Raw genomic sequence first — 17,455 nt, forward strand, 5'->3', positions numbered from 1 at the left:
ATCTAACACTACTAATTAAACGACATTTTATCATAACATAAGTAATCATGCATCTAAGACAATTCATATGATTAATAACACCAGTCTAAACTTCAATGTAAAGAAACACACATTGAGTCATTAATACGTCAAACATAAATTAACTTATGGCTAGTAGTTAGCCTTCTTGCATGGTCTTCTCTAAGCAAACAGAGGAAACTGTTCTCAAGCACTCTTCTCTGCTCTGCTCTCGTCCCTTGGCTTCCTGCAGTCCCTTGCTAGGTGTCCATGCCCTCCACAGTTATGACGCCTATGGTGATCCTTGCACTCCCAGGAGGAATGTCCTGCTTTTCCACACCTGTAGCAAACACCTAATCCCACTCTACACTCTCCCGGATGCTTCTTTCCACATCTTTCACAAACAGTGAACTCCTCATGCCTTGCCTTCTTCTTGCGTGGATCCTCTTCGTTAGCTTCATTTTGTTTTGAAGTTGGGTTCTTTCTCTTCGGTTCAGTCTTCTCTTCTTCATTGATGGCAAGGTCCTCATAAACCATCTCGGCCAATTCCACAGCTATGTCAAACGTTGCGGGTTTACTAGCCTTAACCAAAGTGCGAACATTCTGTGGAAGTCCCCTGACGTAACACTTGACCCTCATAGCTTCAATGCTCACCATGTCAGGTACCAGTCTAGACATGCGGTTGAATTCAGTTGTATACTCCTAGTGGGTCATCTTTCCCGCTTTCAAGTTCAGGAACTTCATCTCAGCTCTTTCAACTTCGGCATCGGCACAGAACCTCTTCATCATCAACTCTTTCAGATAATCCCATCTCATCGCCTTAATCTCATCCCGAGTCTTTCTCTGCTCCACACTTTCCCACCAATACATGGCTTCATCTCCAAATGACTGAGTAGCATACCCCACTGCTTGGTCGGGACGGTACTCGCTAATGCGGATAATCTTGTCCATAGTGGTTATCCAATGAAGAGTAGCGATTGCGTCTCCCAAACCGGTCAGCTTCGACGGGTCACATCCTTTGAAGGACTTGTAGTTGCACCCACCTCGGCCTCTTTTCCTGTCATCGGCTTTCACAGACTTAACCCCCTCGAGGCCTCCCTCTCTCCTTCCGCATCTCTCCTGCCATCACCACCCGCCCCTTCGGCAATTCTTTCACGGCTTCGAGCAGTTCCTTCAGGAGTCAGGTTCTTCACAGGAGTGGCTACAACTTGAATAATAGCTGCTTGGATTGCGGGATCCAGTTGAACTCCTTCAATGTTGTTCGAGTTTCCCCCAGCTGCGCTTCCTTCATCTCCGGTGTAGGAAGCTGTTTCGACCGAAGGTCTTTGGACATGACGAGGCCTGCCACGACGTCCAGTGCGACCTCCAGCTCTCACAATATCTCTAGTTCCCACATTTCCTCCTGTTCCAGCCATCGTATTCTAAAAGGGAAAACACAAACGTTATCACTTTAGGAATTATTTAGCACATGATTTGTAAGCTAAGTAGTTAATGACATTAGCCAAGTGTAATTAACTATTTTCATTACTCCTCAATTTCTACATACTTCCCTTTATGATTCCACTTGTGCTGATTCTAATCTCAAGCAGTTAAACAATCAATCAAGCATGAAATCCTACCTGTATCCCTAACACATCCTTTCTCTAGCAATTAAGATAACATAATCGTTTATTATCTAACCATGCATTTTACCTTTACCGAGATTGCTTGAGTGACACATGGCATTCTTGAACTGGTATCTTCTTACTTAAATTCCATTTTGTATTCGAGTCTAAGCATGTAGGACGCTTAAATCTCTCGAACTTTGCTCTGATACCAACTTGTAAGGCCCCGTTACTGGTGCCTCACATTTGGAAGTTGGATTTACTCATAAACACAGTTCTACAAATTAGAGTTTATTAAAACTTCACGGAATATAAAAATTTTCATAAAACATTACATAACTTGTCTTAAACAACATCTTTGTCTTTCAAAAACCAAGTAATTAAACATAAACTGATAAACATCTCGGGTCTTCCGATGCCAGCCTCTATTCAATGCCACGTGCTCCCCTTAAACAAGCTGCTTCATTTTACTCACATACGTGCATACTAAAAGTCATCTACGCTGAGTGAGTTCTAGTTAATCAGGCAATTTATTCCTATATATTTCTTAACGTATCCGAAGACACGTATTAATGCTTTATCTTTGTATAAATATCCATAAGAGGAACGTCACGTAATATCTATTAACAGAACTATTACTATTGCCCATGCTATATATTCTCCATCGAGGGAACACTCTACACATATATTATCCATAGAAGGAACATTCTATATATATATTATCCATAGAAGGAACACCATATATACTTTCCATAGAAGAAACACTATACTATTCATAAAAGGAACACTATACTCTCCATAGAAGGAACACTAAACTATCCAAAGAAGGAACACTATACTATCCATAAAAGGAACACTATGCTATCCATAGAAGGAACATTATACATTATCCATAGAATGTACTCTATATATTATCCATATAAGGAACTAATCTCTTCCCTTGGCAATACGTGCAATATCCGAAGATCGTTCACGTACCGACAAGCATTCAATCGTATCTATCACATATATCATACATGGCATACACTTACCATTTAAGGTAAGTGTATTAACTGTCAAATCGAGTGTGAACACAGCCCCGAAAACATAACAAGGAAATGGGGCAAGAAAATCACCTGGATCCTGTTTCTTTCTCTGTTTATCGTAATTCCCTTCTTTAACTGCGCCCTGCAAACTGTATATAGGGTACGCGTATCAATATTCACCCTATTTGCATTCCAGTTGGAAATGACTAAGTCTGGTATGATCGGTTGGCCTTTTTTAGATTTCATTTACTTATTATATTTCTTACAATCCCTAATGTAAGGTTTTTAATTATTTTACTATTAATTTCTCTTTCCAAAAATATTTTATTATTATCTTAAGACTCGATTATTTAAATATTCTTTTAATATTCTTTTCTTTATCGAGTTCACGTCCCTCCTCGTAAATTGTCATGTGTTTATAAGTATGCTCGTATTTAGACGTATGTGTGTGTATGTATAGGACACACAGGTTATCCCATACTTTTGAACCCCAAGTGAAATCTTAGGCGTATACTTAAGCGAGTATCTCTTTGTACTCTTGGGTTCTCAACGAGATCAAATACAAATTTATCAAGTCACTTCGTAATGTAATCGAATTATAAGTGATCGGGTGTTGGAGTGTTATAGGGCTCGGGTTTGTATTTGGGCTTGGCTAAGCTTCGGGCTAGACACAAAAACAAGTTCTTGGCTGATATGGGTCCAAGAGCCCACAACTGGCCATACGCAAATCTGATATGGGCCTGGTTTGATATTATACAAAGCCCAACCTCCACATCATAAACATCTGCGCCCCTTTCTCCTTCGTCATCTATATTTTTTTTGTTCTGCTCCTTTCAACAGCTCCAAGTAAATGAGTTATACGATTATGTATGTATGCGTCCAGATTGTAATCGAGTCTTCAGTGAGAGCGATTTATAAGGTGAGTTGGATTGTAAGCGATATGGCAGTGTAATCGATTTGATGTAATCGAGAGTTTATTGTAACCGAGCGTTGCCGGAGTCGATCACAATGTAAGCAAGATCTGGAGGGTAATCGATTTCAACAATTGTAATCGAGTTCCTCTAGGAATCGATTACAATTGTAATTGATTGCTAGTGTATTCGAAGTCTGTATACGTATTTATTCAAGTACTGTAATCGAACTTCATAGATTGTATGTGAGTTTTATTTGTAATCGAGTTTATGATTCGGCCGGGTGTAATCGAATTTCAATCTAATTGGTCTTCATTGTTACCATCTATCTCAATAATTGTAATCGAATTCCTCTAGGAATCGACTACAATTGTAATCGAGTGTGTATGTATGTTGTAAACGATTTATTGTAATCGAATTAAGTGTAATCGAATTTATTGTGATCGATGGTGATTTGCTTGGCTGCAAGGAAGCCGATGACCTGATGGTTCACTGTATCTTGGTTTTAGGCTGGGCAGATGGGTTTTGGACCATATGAGGGTCAAGGGTTGGGTTTCAACCCATGTTTATTATTATTATTATTATTATTATTATTATTATTATTATTATTATTATTATTATTACTACTACTTAACACATAATTCTCTAACATGATGCTATCTTACCCCTTAAACGTTCTCGTGACCATTTCCGGGTAAGATTTGACTCGGGAAATCACAAAGTTTGGATCTTTAATCTTAAAACATCCAAACTTGATCTAGGGTTTCTTTTAACGATCCGCTCCTAGTTCGTTAAGTTCCATTTTATCATCAAGTTTTCAACTTTAATGCTCGTTTATACCCGATCTACTCTCGTTTCAAGTTTCAAGGCCAAACGTTAATGAAAACTTAATCATTAAGGATCAAGAACATACCTTTTCGTGTTCGTTTGTTGTCGTTTGGCTTGGTTATGAACTTAAATCCTTGGATCTACCTTATATATAGAAGATCTAATAATAGTTGGCTTGATTTGGTGTCGGATCTCTTTCTTTCTCTCTTGGCCGTTTATGTATAGCAAGGAAGGTGTGCGTGTTTGGAGTGTGTGTAGAGATTATGGAAGAGATGGAAATAAGAATTAGGGTTTAGGATGGTTTTAATGAGATATTTATACTCCTCAAAGCCCATGGACCTAAGGCCCATCCCACCATCTTGATCCATTTTAATTACCCAATTCCATAATTCTTTCTATATTTATTATTAATTAACTATTAACACTTGTTTACAATTTCCTTGACTTTCTTCTATCTTATTATTTTATCATTTTATTCTTTCTCTATTAATCTGAGTAATTGTTATGCCATAAATAAATTATATATTTAAATATTATTCTTTGAAAATTCAGGATGTTACAGATTTAGATCACCAAGTGGGTCAAACTCGCCTTCATCTGTAATGGGCAAGTCCATTAACTTTTCACCAAACTCATCCTTAAATTCTTCCTCCCAAGAGGGAACATATTTCTCTGCTCTCTGCTCCTCCATTCCAATATCTTCAATCTCACTAAGAGTTTCAAACAAAGGTGGACTCAAAGGTGGAATATATTCCAAATCATTTCTAATAGCAAACAATACATCATCCATTATTACCTCTGATTCTGGGGTGGGCTCTAATATATTCCCTGACAAATCTTTATGTCCTAAGAAGTTCCCCATCTGATCATATGCAAATCGGTATGAAGGAGGCTTTGCCAAAAGTGATTCCATGGAGCTTTCCGTGCCTCGACTTCTATATTTCTCCTCTCATAAGCATCATGTACCCTGTGATTTCCGCCACAAACTTTGCACCATGGTTCTCCAACTTGTAATCTGAACATTTTTCCTATAAAGAACAATCAAAAGAAACGGATCACGGGCACCATATAAAAATAGATAAAATAGTTAAGAATAACAACAATAATAAAAATAAAAATAAACTTAAACTTAAACTACACTAAACTAAAATATACTAAACTAATTAAATAACCAATCTAATCTAAATATAAACTAGGTGGTGGCCCCGCGCTTCGCGGCGGGTTAAGCCTCTTTCAAAGTAAACAACCCCGTGCATTACGGCTGATCGAATCCTTAGAATAAGTAAATGCATCATTTACACCATATTATATGGTAGAGTTGAGTTCAATAAAAATAGCTTGTTGTGTTCCGTATCCTTTTTCCAACCTATATGTGTGCATATCCAAGGTAATAAGGTAATCCATCCCAATCCCATCCTTTAATAACCTATATTGTATTACTCATAGATGGGCATTGTGATTGAGTGAAAATCAAGTTTGAAGGTAATATTCTATTGTCATATATAAACAACTTATGTCCTAGTATTACTAACAATTTTAATATTAAAATGAACACCTAATGCACACCAAAAGTCAAACTAAATTACCAAATCGGAAAGAAAAATCATAGATTTCAATATCATCTGCTTTGTAAAAAATTTGAGAAAACAATTTCCCTTATTCATTAATTCTTCAGTAAGATATGGGAAGATAATACTATAAGAATTAAAACCTAAACGCCACACTTTCCGCCGCCGCCATAGACAGCCGGAACCGCCGGCAACGGCGGAGTAACGCTCGTCTATATGTTTCTCTCTCTAGAACCCATTCCCAGACCCTTTTCAATCTGTCTCTACATGCGTACAGAAACCATAAAGTCACCAGAAAAGTAACAGGTATAAGAGAAATTGAATCGTCACACTTCCGCCGTCACCATAGACACCTGGAGCCGCTGGTAATGGCAGGGCAATGCCCGTCTCTTTGAATCTGTCTCTCCTTAGATGGAGAGTCCCAGATCCACCACCGACCATAATCATTGATGGTTGTCATGGACTTGCCGGAGAAGGAACATCCGGAACACAAACTCTTCAACCTTGAGAAAGAAACTTGGGTATGAGTATGAGAAAGATAATTGAGAGAGAGAGAGAGAGAGAGAGAAAAGTAGTAGTTGTAGTTGCAGGGGTGAAGGAAATGTGGCAGTTAATAAGTCCATCAATGTGGATACTATATTATGCAGTCAAGAGTTGTACACAAAGCATAAAATAAAGTAACTGTAGCACAGTAACGTTTTGTGAGAGACCCTCAACTTCTCAATTAATATATATATATATATATATATAATACGAAATACAATAGGCAGGTCCCTAACTCGAGTCGTTCTCAATACGCCTCATACCGTGTCCCCGGCAGCGGCGCCAAAAACTTGATGTGTGTCTAATGAATGCTTTTTCTATGGAACTCACAACTAAGCTTTAAATTTATCAAACGAAACTCCTAATGAATCCACACACAACCGGCAAGTGTACCGATCACAAGTAGTATAGACCTAAGAAGTCCGAATATCGAATACAAGGACACGTGAAAACGCCTATGATTACTAAACCCTAGACAAGACCTTCCTAAGAATAATATTTTTTTAGATTGATTTTTAAATAATTTAACTACTTGACTTAAATTACTTTAACTAAATTAATAAACCGGTCTTAACTTAACTTAACGAAACACTTAATGAAACTTAGAAGCTTAACTGATAATGGAGAAAATGTCTACCTAGGTAAGAATCAAATTGAAGGTCTAACAAGCTAATGGATTGAATGATCTCACGACACTGGTATCTAAGGATGACACAACTACGGTTTCGCTCAAGCTAGATCACCTCTCAGTCTCACTAACAAACCCTAACTTACACTTAATTGATTTTAAGAACAGACCGGGAAACGAATGCTAAGTTGTTTTAATGCTGACTCTCCTCTCGGACTCACCGACACACGACCCTACTGGAAACGAATACTATGCAACCAAGGATAGAGGAAAAATTTGGTTTAACTCAAACTAGACCAACTAATCGCTCACAAACCCAAACCCGAAAAGAACCGAACCCGCTCTCGCTCTATCCTAATCCTAACAATTAAAAGCAATGAGACGACTTTACTTCCTATCACCTCTAGGTCTCTAAGAAGGTGCTTACCCACTGAATTCGATCAATTAACAATCTCAATAAAACCCTACGGTTGTACACCCCACAAACAAACTCTAAACACAACGTAAATAATTGAACATACAACTATCAATCAAAACCAATTCAATTAATCGAAGTATGAGATTATGAGATAAAATCAATAATGTCACAGCCACTAAACACAACCTAATTCATCATTAAACCAAACTTTCAATAGCAATTCAAGTCATATTAACCAAACAATCCAATAAACTCATCAAAACCTAACAATAATCATCAAACATAGGTAGAACTAACAAGTTTAGCTAATCATAACTTTCGGACAACAGCTATAACTCAATGTAAACATCATATTAATCATCAAAAACATAATCCAATTCATTCAACAATCAATGATAATCAATGACAACTCAACCTCCAACTCAATTGCAAAAGAATTCAACTTTAAAGGTCAAAATCAAAAGAGTTATGAACATAAACAAGAAAACAAAGATTATAAATATTATACTAACAATATGAGCTGAGTTTTGTGATGAAAATCAGTCCCAAGATGATCTCCCAAATCTCCTTTGGTCTCCTTCTTCTTCACTTGGTCACACAAGATGCAAAAACGACTTTCTTTGGAACCCTAGAAGCTGCCGATCAGAAGTTTTTTTGGCTTGGTTCCTGCTGATTTCGGCCAGGAATGGGGGGCTTAGGGTTTTTTATTTTCTTTTTTCTCTTTAATATAATATGCATAAAAGGCTTTCCCGTTGTGGTCTTGGGTCGGGCCTTGAGTTTGGTCTTCAAGAATCGGTCAAAAAGGCTCTTTAAGTCTTGCAAACTCGGTCTTTATTTCTCTTTAAAACTCGCAACCTACGAAAGATATAAAACTTTGTAAGATTATGCCAAAACAAGTTAAATAATTATTTATTATATAATTAAGCAATTAAAAGATGATAAAAAGGTGCGGAAAACAAGTATGTTTTACAACACATCAGTGTCAAATAAATTATTCCTGGTCTGCGTGCCAGAAGTGACCCGCATGTCAAATAAATTATTCCTGGCTTGCGTGCCAGAAGTGACCCGAATGTCAAATAAATTATTCATGGCCTGCGTGTCAAACAAATTATTTCTGGCCTGCGTGCCAGAAGTGACCTGCGTGTCAAATAAGTTATTACTGGCCTGCGTGCTAGCAGCGACCAGCAAGTCAGTAAATGTAATATTAATTATATCAAGTAATCCTTTATTGATACAGAAGAAGATCCTAAAAGCTAACACTTATATTATTTATAAGACAAAGTGTAAAGGATAAAAACTTCTTTTATTAAGTCAAAGAGGATTACAAATAAGGATGATTACAAAGCATAGTTATAATTATTCTACGGATCCTGGGCGGATGCATCTTCTGTGCCTTGGAATTTGGAAGGAGTATCCGGCTTTGGAGAAGTTGGAGGAGTGGAAGGCGTGTCATCTGAGGACCCACATAAGTATTCTTTCAGGCACTGGACGCCATCTTCTGCATACGAGAATTCGAGAAGCATAGTTTAAAGGGAGAACGACAATTCATCGTACTCCTTCATCTATTTATTATACTCCCTCCCAACGTTAAGCCCTTGCATCGAATGCTCCTCAACGGAACGTTGGGCCTTTATGTACTCCACACCTTCCTCAAAGCCAACCTTGCGACCGGCTTGAGACGAGGTGTTGAGTAAGATAGCAAGACTATCTACCAACTCCGACCCGTCCTTGATATGATAAATAACCTACCAGACAAAAGAGAAAATCGCAGTTGTTAACTAATGATAAGAATACGGGGAAAGAGTGGAAGGCGAGTAAGAAAAATGTACCAGTGCAAGGCCCTCAGACATTAGCCATTGCCTCTCCTCTTCAGCTTTTTTGGCTCGTTTCTCCATCTCTTTATAGCCATTCGCAAGTTGCAAGTTATCCTCATGTAAGGTCTTGGCACGCTGCTCTAGCTTACCATGACCCTCCACAAGTGTAGCATATGCGGCCCTAATATCCTCCGCCCGTTTATCCATCTATTCAGCATGCTCCTTCTGTAGCCTAGCCTCCTCCCCATATGTTTGGATCAAGTTACCTTGATTGGTACATTGAATATCCAGTGCAGCTTTGGCTTCAAGGGCTTTGTCTAGGTCTGCCTCCTTGCGTTTTGTCTCTTCCCGGACAGCCATAAGAAGAGCATTTTTTTTAGCATGCCTCCTCCCATTGGCGAGTTGCGGCTGCTTGTTTGTCTTTCTCTGCCTTGAGGGCAATTTCTGCACCTTTTAGCTTCCACTGAGCAATGTTAGCTTTAAGATGCTGCTCCTCGGCATTCTTCTTGGCCTCTTCAGTCACCCGGGACATCTCTCCCCACCTTTCCCCCATTGAGAGCCATTATCGCAAAATATCTTGCCCATTGGCCGCGGTTTTAGATAGGACAGGGTTAACACTACGGGCGAGATCTTGGCGGGGACACCCACGTTGAAAGGCACGTTCAGCGGGTGGGATATTGCAGCTCAGAAACTCGGCGTAGACGTCTTGATCTGTAAAACTGGACCCCTGCGCCAAAGTCCAGTGGGGTATGTACAGATGGTCATCCTTCTCAGGATTCGCCACTCCGTAATTATCGGCACTTGAGTGTTGGGAGTGGGAAGCCTCCCCACCACCCGCTTGACGCGATGGTGAGGAAAATGAAAAGTGGGGAGGAGACTGCGGCAGAGAAGGTTGAGTGTGGCGAGGAGATTCTTGCGTCTTTGGTTCCTCAGTGACTTTAACCGGCTCCTTTCCTTTGGAACCAGACACATCATCGGAAATGATGATAGCGGGAGGAGGAGATGGGGGCTTCTGCGTGGATACACCTTGATCATGTGTATCAGTTGTCTCTGCAAATGATAAATGTCAAGGTTAGAATCAAAAATACAAAGTAAAAAGACGGTTACTCTATAATTTCAAACAACTTACGAGCAGAAGCCTGCATCAATTCCTTCACACGGTCCGCAAGACGGACCTTCTGCTTCTTTGGGCCGGAGGCCTTCTTCTTCTTTTTGGCAGGCTCTTCCTTGGCATCCGCGTGGCTGGGCTCTGCGTCACTTGCTTTGGAAGACCGATGTTTCCTCTTCCGCTCCAGATCTGCCAATGCACGCATAACTGCCAAAGTTTCAGGCATGTTATCAGAATAATATCCTTCGCGGAGTGACGACTCGTCATTTGAATACAAAAGCACAATCACCCTGTCCGAAGTTAAATCAATTAATGGTCGCGGGTTCAAGGGAAACGCACCTAATTGGAATATCGCCTTTGAAATCACCAGCTCGACGCGCACCTTGGTAGGAAAGAGGAAGTGATCTTGGGTCTTGTCCAAAATGGGCAGAGCCTTTGCATCACAGATACGTTTCTGCGGACACCCCCACAGTCTTTTCCAACAGGGTGTCAAGCATTGACCCCTCGCCTAAAAGAATGCAAGCATGATATATAAACGCTTAAGGCAAAAAATGAGGAAAGAATACAACACTTACTCTCATCCATATTCTGGAAAAATGGTTCCAGGTCTGGGTATGGCAATAAGCGGCTCATACCCGCCCACACAAGGGCCTTTTCAAAGATGGCCAGCATCGGCGTCGGTTTCTGCATCAGGGTCTTGAGCCATTCCTGCCCTTCAAAAAAGCGATATTCATATTCGGGAGTTTCTCATTCGCCGTACGGTGAACCATCGTAATGGGGACAACGTCTTCTTGTATCCGGATAAACTTTGTCCTCCATTCGTAAGCGTTGCGGGGGGGGGGGGGGGGGGGGGTCGGTGCCTATAACCCTCTTGGCCATGGAGGCACAGTTGAACCACCTGTCGCGGCTGTGCATCTTGTAGAAGACTGAGAATTTGTCAACTTTGGGCACAATGTTGTTAGCCCTACACACGAATTCAAAATGACGAATCCGCATTAAGCCAAAGGGATGAACCTGCGATAGGTGTATCCCATGGCCAGTCAGCACGTTCCCCAGGAACTTGGTTATCGGAAACCGTAGATTCCCGTGCGAGAAGAAGTCGCCATAGACGGATATTTTGTTGGCCTGAGGATTGTTAGCAATCGAACCGGCAGCAGGGAACTCTGGCTCCCATTCGGTGTGATGTCGTAGGTCGTAATCAGTTTTTCGAAATCTGATTCCTTCCAACTTACTTCGATCGTTTCTATATTGGGTGAAGACGAGGTTTTCTTATCACCGTCCATCGGATCAGGGGAAAAGGAGAAACAACGAGCAATGATGAACTATAAAGGCTCAGATTTGCTTTAAGTAGGAGAAAGGGAGAAGATGAAGATTCAAAGGCGATAAAGAATCAACAGTTACCCCAAACGCCCTATCTATACCGATCGCAATTACTGCGATGGGAAGGGGTCAGTGGAGAGAGAAATATAAGGCCCAGTGAAGATATGCCGCGTCACGCGGGAAAACCAAAAAAAAACAAAAAAAGGTGTACAGCAAAGTACAGTTGACAGCCGGCACAGACATCATATCAACTATTCGGCGCCTGCAAGCTGTCACATTGTCCTTTTTCATGGTTATCCTCACAAAACAAAAAATATTTCCACCAAACACAAAAATTCAAAAATCCCCATAACATACTTAAGTCCAAAATTTCACCCGCATAAAACTTCACCCGGAAGAAACAATGGACTGGGGGGGAGGGGGGGCTTATAGAGGTAGGGTAGCAAAAAGACCCAAATACTCATAAAGATTACCCATGGGTGGAAGAGACTCCCTCAAAAGTCACCCGCGGAACATTTTAATCACCCGCATAACTTAAGTCAGAGGAAGAATAAGAACAAAATCCAAAGACTATTTGCGGAGTGACCCAGACTTCCTCAGAAGTCATCCGCAAGGTACTATTCCAACCCGTGAAGGTGACTAGAGGGTGACGTCAGGGGGACAACTGTAATTATCTAACTTTCTTCTAGAAGATTTACAAGGATCTTTCCATGGGAAGCACATGATGCAACAACCAATCAAAAAAGGGCAGGTGACGAGTTTGTTATAACCGTGCACTTGGCAATTGAACACGTCCAGTCATATGCGGGCACGTGTTCAGGTTGTTACAAAAGCATCTTATGGAAAAGGACAACTGAACCAATAATATTCCCCAGACTCTTCGGCTATATATACCTTCATCATCTCCACAAGGTATTCATTCACTCCCCACGATTTACTCTAAATACCTAAAGTACTTTTCTCTCTTTAACACGACACTTATTCTCAGGTCGGATGGTGGTTACGAGAAGACACCCCCCCCCCCTCTTGTCATTCGCGTAACGAGCTCACGGTGATTGTTTTGCAGGTTTCTGTCGTTGAACTTGAGAGATTGGACTTATATCGTTAGTTTGGTAATTTTTCGACTTGTATCCTGTGGACTCATTGATCTAACTCCTTAGGGATTAGATCCGTATTTCTTCAATATTCTTCTAAATTTTATCAAAAAGGTCAAGTTTGCATATATTTAGAACTTATATATTTTTGCGTTTGGCCAACTTTCAGGGAGTAGCTATAGCCATGGTTGCTCAATTCATGTGGGGTGTGACATTGAGAAGGCTGGCAAAGGTATTAAATTTTATTTCATTTAAATTAATTCAGACATTAATCGAAAATACTAATCGATTTTTAAACAATCGGGTTAATGTTAAAACATTTAGGTTACTTGGAAGATAGGCATCATGCGTCAAACATGGACCCGTATACGGTGATTGGATTAGTTGCAGAAACCACAATACTGTGGGAGCCTTCTCTTGAGGCTGAAGCACTTGCTGCACAGAAGTTGGGCGTGTAGACTCAAGGCGATTCAAGATATCAGAATGCCCGGTGTTCTGTTTCAAGTTTGATTTCTTCAACATTTTGTTAATAAGGGTCCCAAAAAGTCATAATCTGCTTCAACATTTTGTTTCTAGTTTGATTTCTTCTACGTGATTATGTAAAGCTCGGTATTGACATTTATGTACTTTTATGTTTTTGGAAAAGTTTGCATATTTGTTGTATTTATAGGTATTTTGGAAAATCTTGAATATCGGAAATACATTTTTTTTTATACTGGTCATTGACCTTTAGCGGCCACCCTTTTCGTATTAGCGACAACCTTGCCGGCGCTATTTCATTACCGGAGTTAGCCTAGAAAAGTATTAGTGGCGACCCAATAGCGACAACTTTTTACTTTAGCGGTAGCAGTCGCCGCTAAAAGCACGACGACTTTTGTCGCCGCTAAATCTCAAATTTCTTACAGTGAAACCACTTGAATAAAAGTTGTATATAAACATAATTAAAATAATTAAATGTGTTCGGTATGTTGTGGGGTGATAGTTCGGTTACGCACATCGAAATGCGGGTGATACAACCCAAAGACCAACTTTTGCAATTTCTAAAGATGCCTTTTCGACTTATCCAATCAGGGAATTTTGAAACTTTATTTTCATTTGATTAAAAAACTAAATAAATTAGGGTGATTGAAGGGAGTGACGTCACCCTTTAAGGTTTCATGTTAAAACTTGAGTGGTAGACTAGCAGTGCAGGATTGGGTGGATTTTAAGATAGTTTAAGAAATTTTTTTTAGATGACAAAACTTTAAATAAATTTCATTTCAATCTTTTTAAAAACATCCAAACGATTTACAATGAAGTGGCAGATAAGCGGGCAACAAACTGCACCGCAACCCCTTTTTGAATAGCAAACCCAATCCTACTAAAAACAAAGTTTCATAACTTTTACTTCTTTAATAATACAAAATCGTTAGATTTATCTGAAAAAGTTTTATACCCAACAATTGACGGTTGAGATTCACAGCATTCACCATAACCAATCGTTCATAAATTCCAAATTGTTGATTTTCGGGTCCAGAAATAAACGATTTGAATAACTTAACTTTGTTAAGAAAATTAATTTAAATGCAAATTGCAAAGGGATCAAATGGGCCAACGTTATTTTAAAATACCATCCAACACTTTATTCTAAATAATTTGCCGGAAGACTAAGATTATCAATATTTTTAAATACCATCGTTATTTTAATCATATTCAACACTCATAGAGTCATAGGACTCATATCATATACGAATCTTTTATTGGGCTTGGGATTAGCCTTGGGAACTAGAGGTGCAAAAATCAAATTTTGGCCAAACCGGTCGAAGAGTCAAAGATAGTCAAAACCAGATCAGATTGTAAACCACTTTATAAGGGGAAAACCCAGATCACATCATATTGACACCAGTTTCACTATCGGATCTTTGTAATCTAACTGAAGTTACACTGTAGAATATAGGTGGACTGTTTGCAATCTAACCAGATCAAATCGGGTTGTAATCTTATGTATAGATTATGGGCTGCTAGGATCAAGTGGGCTGTTTGAAGGACTATTTTTATAATAATCAAAGTTAAAGGGCTGGATACTTAAAACAGAAGATCCGTTGGAGAATATAGGTGAACTTTGAGAGTGAGAAGAGTAAGAATTCAAAACTCATTTTAGACATTTTTTGGACCTTGATAAACCCAAGAGAAGAAAACATCACAGTAGATCAAAAGATCTAACTAATATCATTCTATGTAAGTAAGTTTTCTATATTGTATGAAGTGGTTGTGAGTACATGAGTGAAAAAAGTTACTGGTCATGAGTAATTTAGAGAAACATTATTTATACTCTATAATTTTATAATGTATTTTAAAAGTAATTATGAATGAGGATAGATAAAAAGTAATGATAAAATAAAAATATTATTATTCAAAAAAGAAGAGATAAAAGTTGGTGTTTTTAATATATTTATAATGATGAGTTAGAGAAGCTATCGGAAATGCTCTAAGGCGTAGCAAATGTATTCTATCTAAACTTTGAGCTAAGCCCATAAGGCTATGTGTAGTGGAGGGGCTACAAATGGGGGCGAATTGTGACACGTTGCGCCCAGTCAGCAAAGGGGGCGAATTTGTTTTTTGGGTGTAATGGTGTAGGGGCTACAAATTGAGCCCCACAGTATCTTTTTTTATTATTTTCTTTTTATAATTAAACTAATCAAATAAAAACCAATTTCTTTAAATAATTATATAAAAATGCATTATATTAAAAAGAAATACAAAAAGATACATAACTAAAAAAAAATACATAACTAAAAATATAAAAAAAACATATAGCTCGGTTGGCGTACATATTTAGGTTCGGGTCAGGAAATTGAAACGGATAGCTCGGTTGGTTTAGGTTCATCGGGTTCCATTGTAGGTTCACGTTCGGTTGGTTTTGCGAACCATGGTGTTGACCGAAAGGAGGGAATTGGTGGTTCGGTTGGTTCGGGTTGTTTCTGGGATTCATTTTGCATATACATATATATACACACACACAACATATATACATATACATATACATATACATATACATATACATATATATATATATATATATATATATATATATATATATATATCACACACAACATATATACATATACCTTTACATATATATACACACACACAACATATATACACACACAACATATATACATATACAAATAGTAATATAATAATATATATACATATATATACATATATATATCTTACACACACATATATATATAATAATAATAATAATATAAACCAACCAAAACAACAAACATGTTGGGCGATAAATATACCCCGTCCCCGCCCCTTTTCGCCTAATTATCGTCGGAGGGGCGGTGTTTCACCAAAAAATCACCCCTTTTCACCCTATATTACCACCCACTACACTCGGCCTAAGGCCATAAGCATAACTAACCCCCATAATGTTGGCCCAACAGCTATCATTCCTAAGACTAGAAAGGCACATTTTGGGTTTTCTTTTAAAGCGATTCAGTTAAAAACCGGTTTCAGTTTCAATCTACAAGGCCAAAATGGTTTGGGTAAACAACTTGTGAGGTTGAAAACCCTATCCTATTTGAAACCGCTTAGATTATTTTGCAACCGACTTTTAATAAAACAAATTAATTACAAAATTTATATTTTTTTTAATTAACTTATAGATTTTAAACATAACTAGGTAGCTTACCAGGCGTGTTGCATCGGACTAATGTTATTGACACTTATATAGCTTATGATAAAAAAAAGAACATATTTAAAACGTCTTTGTATTGTAAAACACGCATGGTGCGACTACAAGTCTACGTGAATTTGATCGTTATTTGTTTACGATACTCAAGTAAAACCAAAAAAATAAATACGTTAATGACCAAAAACAACAAAGTAACATATATAAAAACATACAAAAAGCTCACGTTGCTTTTGTTAACCGACGTGAATCTTTTGGTATCGGCTTATAATACTGAAAGTAACAAAAAAATAAATTCTTTAACACCCAAATACAACAAAGTAATATATTTAGAACAAAATCCACGGCAAACAAATAAAATAAGAGCACAGGCGTTGCGGCGGCGGGCCGACGCGAATTCTTTAAGTTTTGGTTAATTAGGTTCGCCACAGTACCAAACCTAAACATAAAAAAATAATTTCGTTATCGCCTAGGTTTCCTACTTCGCCAAATTAACAATTTTATAAAAATAACAAAAAAAACACTATCGTGCTAGATTTGCACGAGAGTTACAACGTTAGGGTCTTAGGTTGACTAAATTTGAATTAGAGTCGCTAAGTGCGTTTTGGTATTGACCACCTGGTGTAAATAGGCATGTTCACGAGCCGAGCCGAGCCCGAGCCCGAGCCATGGCAAGATCAAGCTCAGCTCGATAATCAATCGAGCTAGCTCGGCTCGAGCTCGAGCTCTTAATCGAGCTAAAAATTTGAGCTCAAGCTCGGCTCGGTTTTAAATCGAGCCGAGCCTGAGCTCTTAATCAAGCTAAAAATTTGAGCTCAAGCTCGGCTCGATTTGGCTTGAGTTTACCTGTAATAATAAAAATTATATGCAACCATCAAGCTAAACTAAATAAATATGACGTTAAGATCAACACCA

At 38.6% G+C, this 17,455-nt stretch overlaps 1 protein-coding gene across 1 annotated transcript in view; it reads left to right on the forward strand.

Moving 5' to 3' along the window:
* LOC143586409 (glutamine synthetase, chloroplastic-like) overlaps positions 1-13,316 on the forward strand; it is a 47,803-nt gene extending 34,487 nt beyond the window's left edge. The window contains exons 7-8 of the mRNA XM_077067965.1: positions 13,035-13,090; positions 13,183-13,316. Coding sequence (XP_076924080.1) covers positions 13,035-13,090; positions 13,183-13,316 — 190 coding nt within the window. The remainder of the gene's footprint in view (positions 1-13,034; positions 13,091-13,182) is intronic.
* Positions 13,317-17,455: the final 4,139 nt, after the last annotated feature.

This window comes from Bidens hawaiensis, unplaced genomic scaffold (assembly GCF_021521415.1).
Source record: "Bidens hawaiensis isolate Kalapana, Puna unplaced genomic scaffold, B.hawaiensis_p1.1 tig00034647_1, whole genome shotgun sequence".
NCBI classification, from domain to species: domain Eukaryota; kingdom Viridiplantae; phylum Streptophyta; class Magnoliopsida; order Asterales; family Asteraceae; genus Bidens; species Bidens hawaiensis.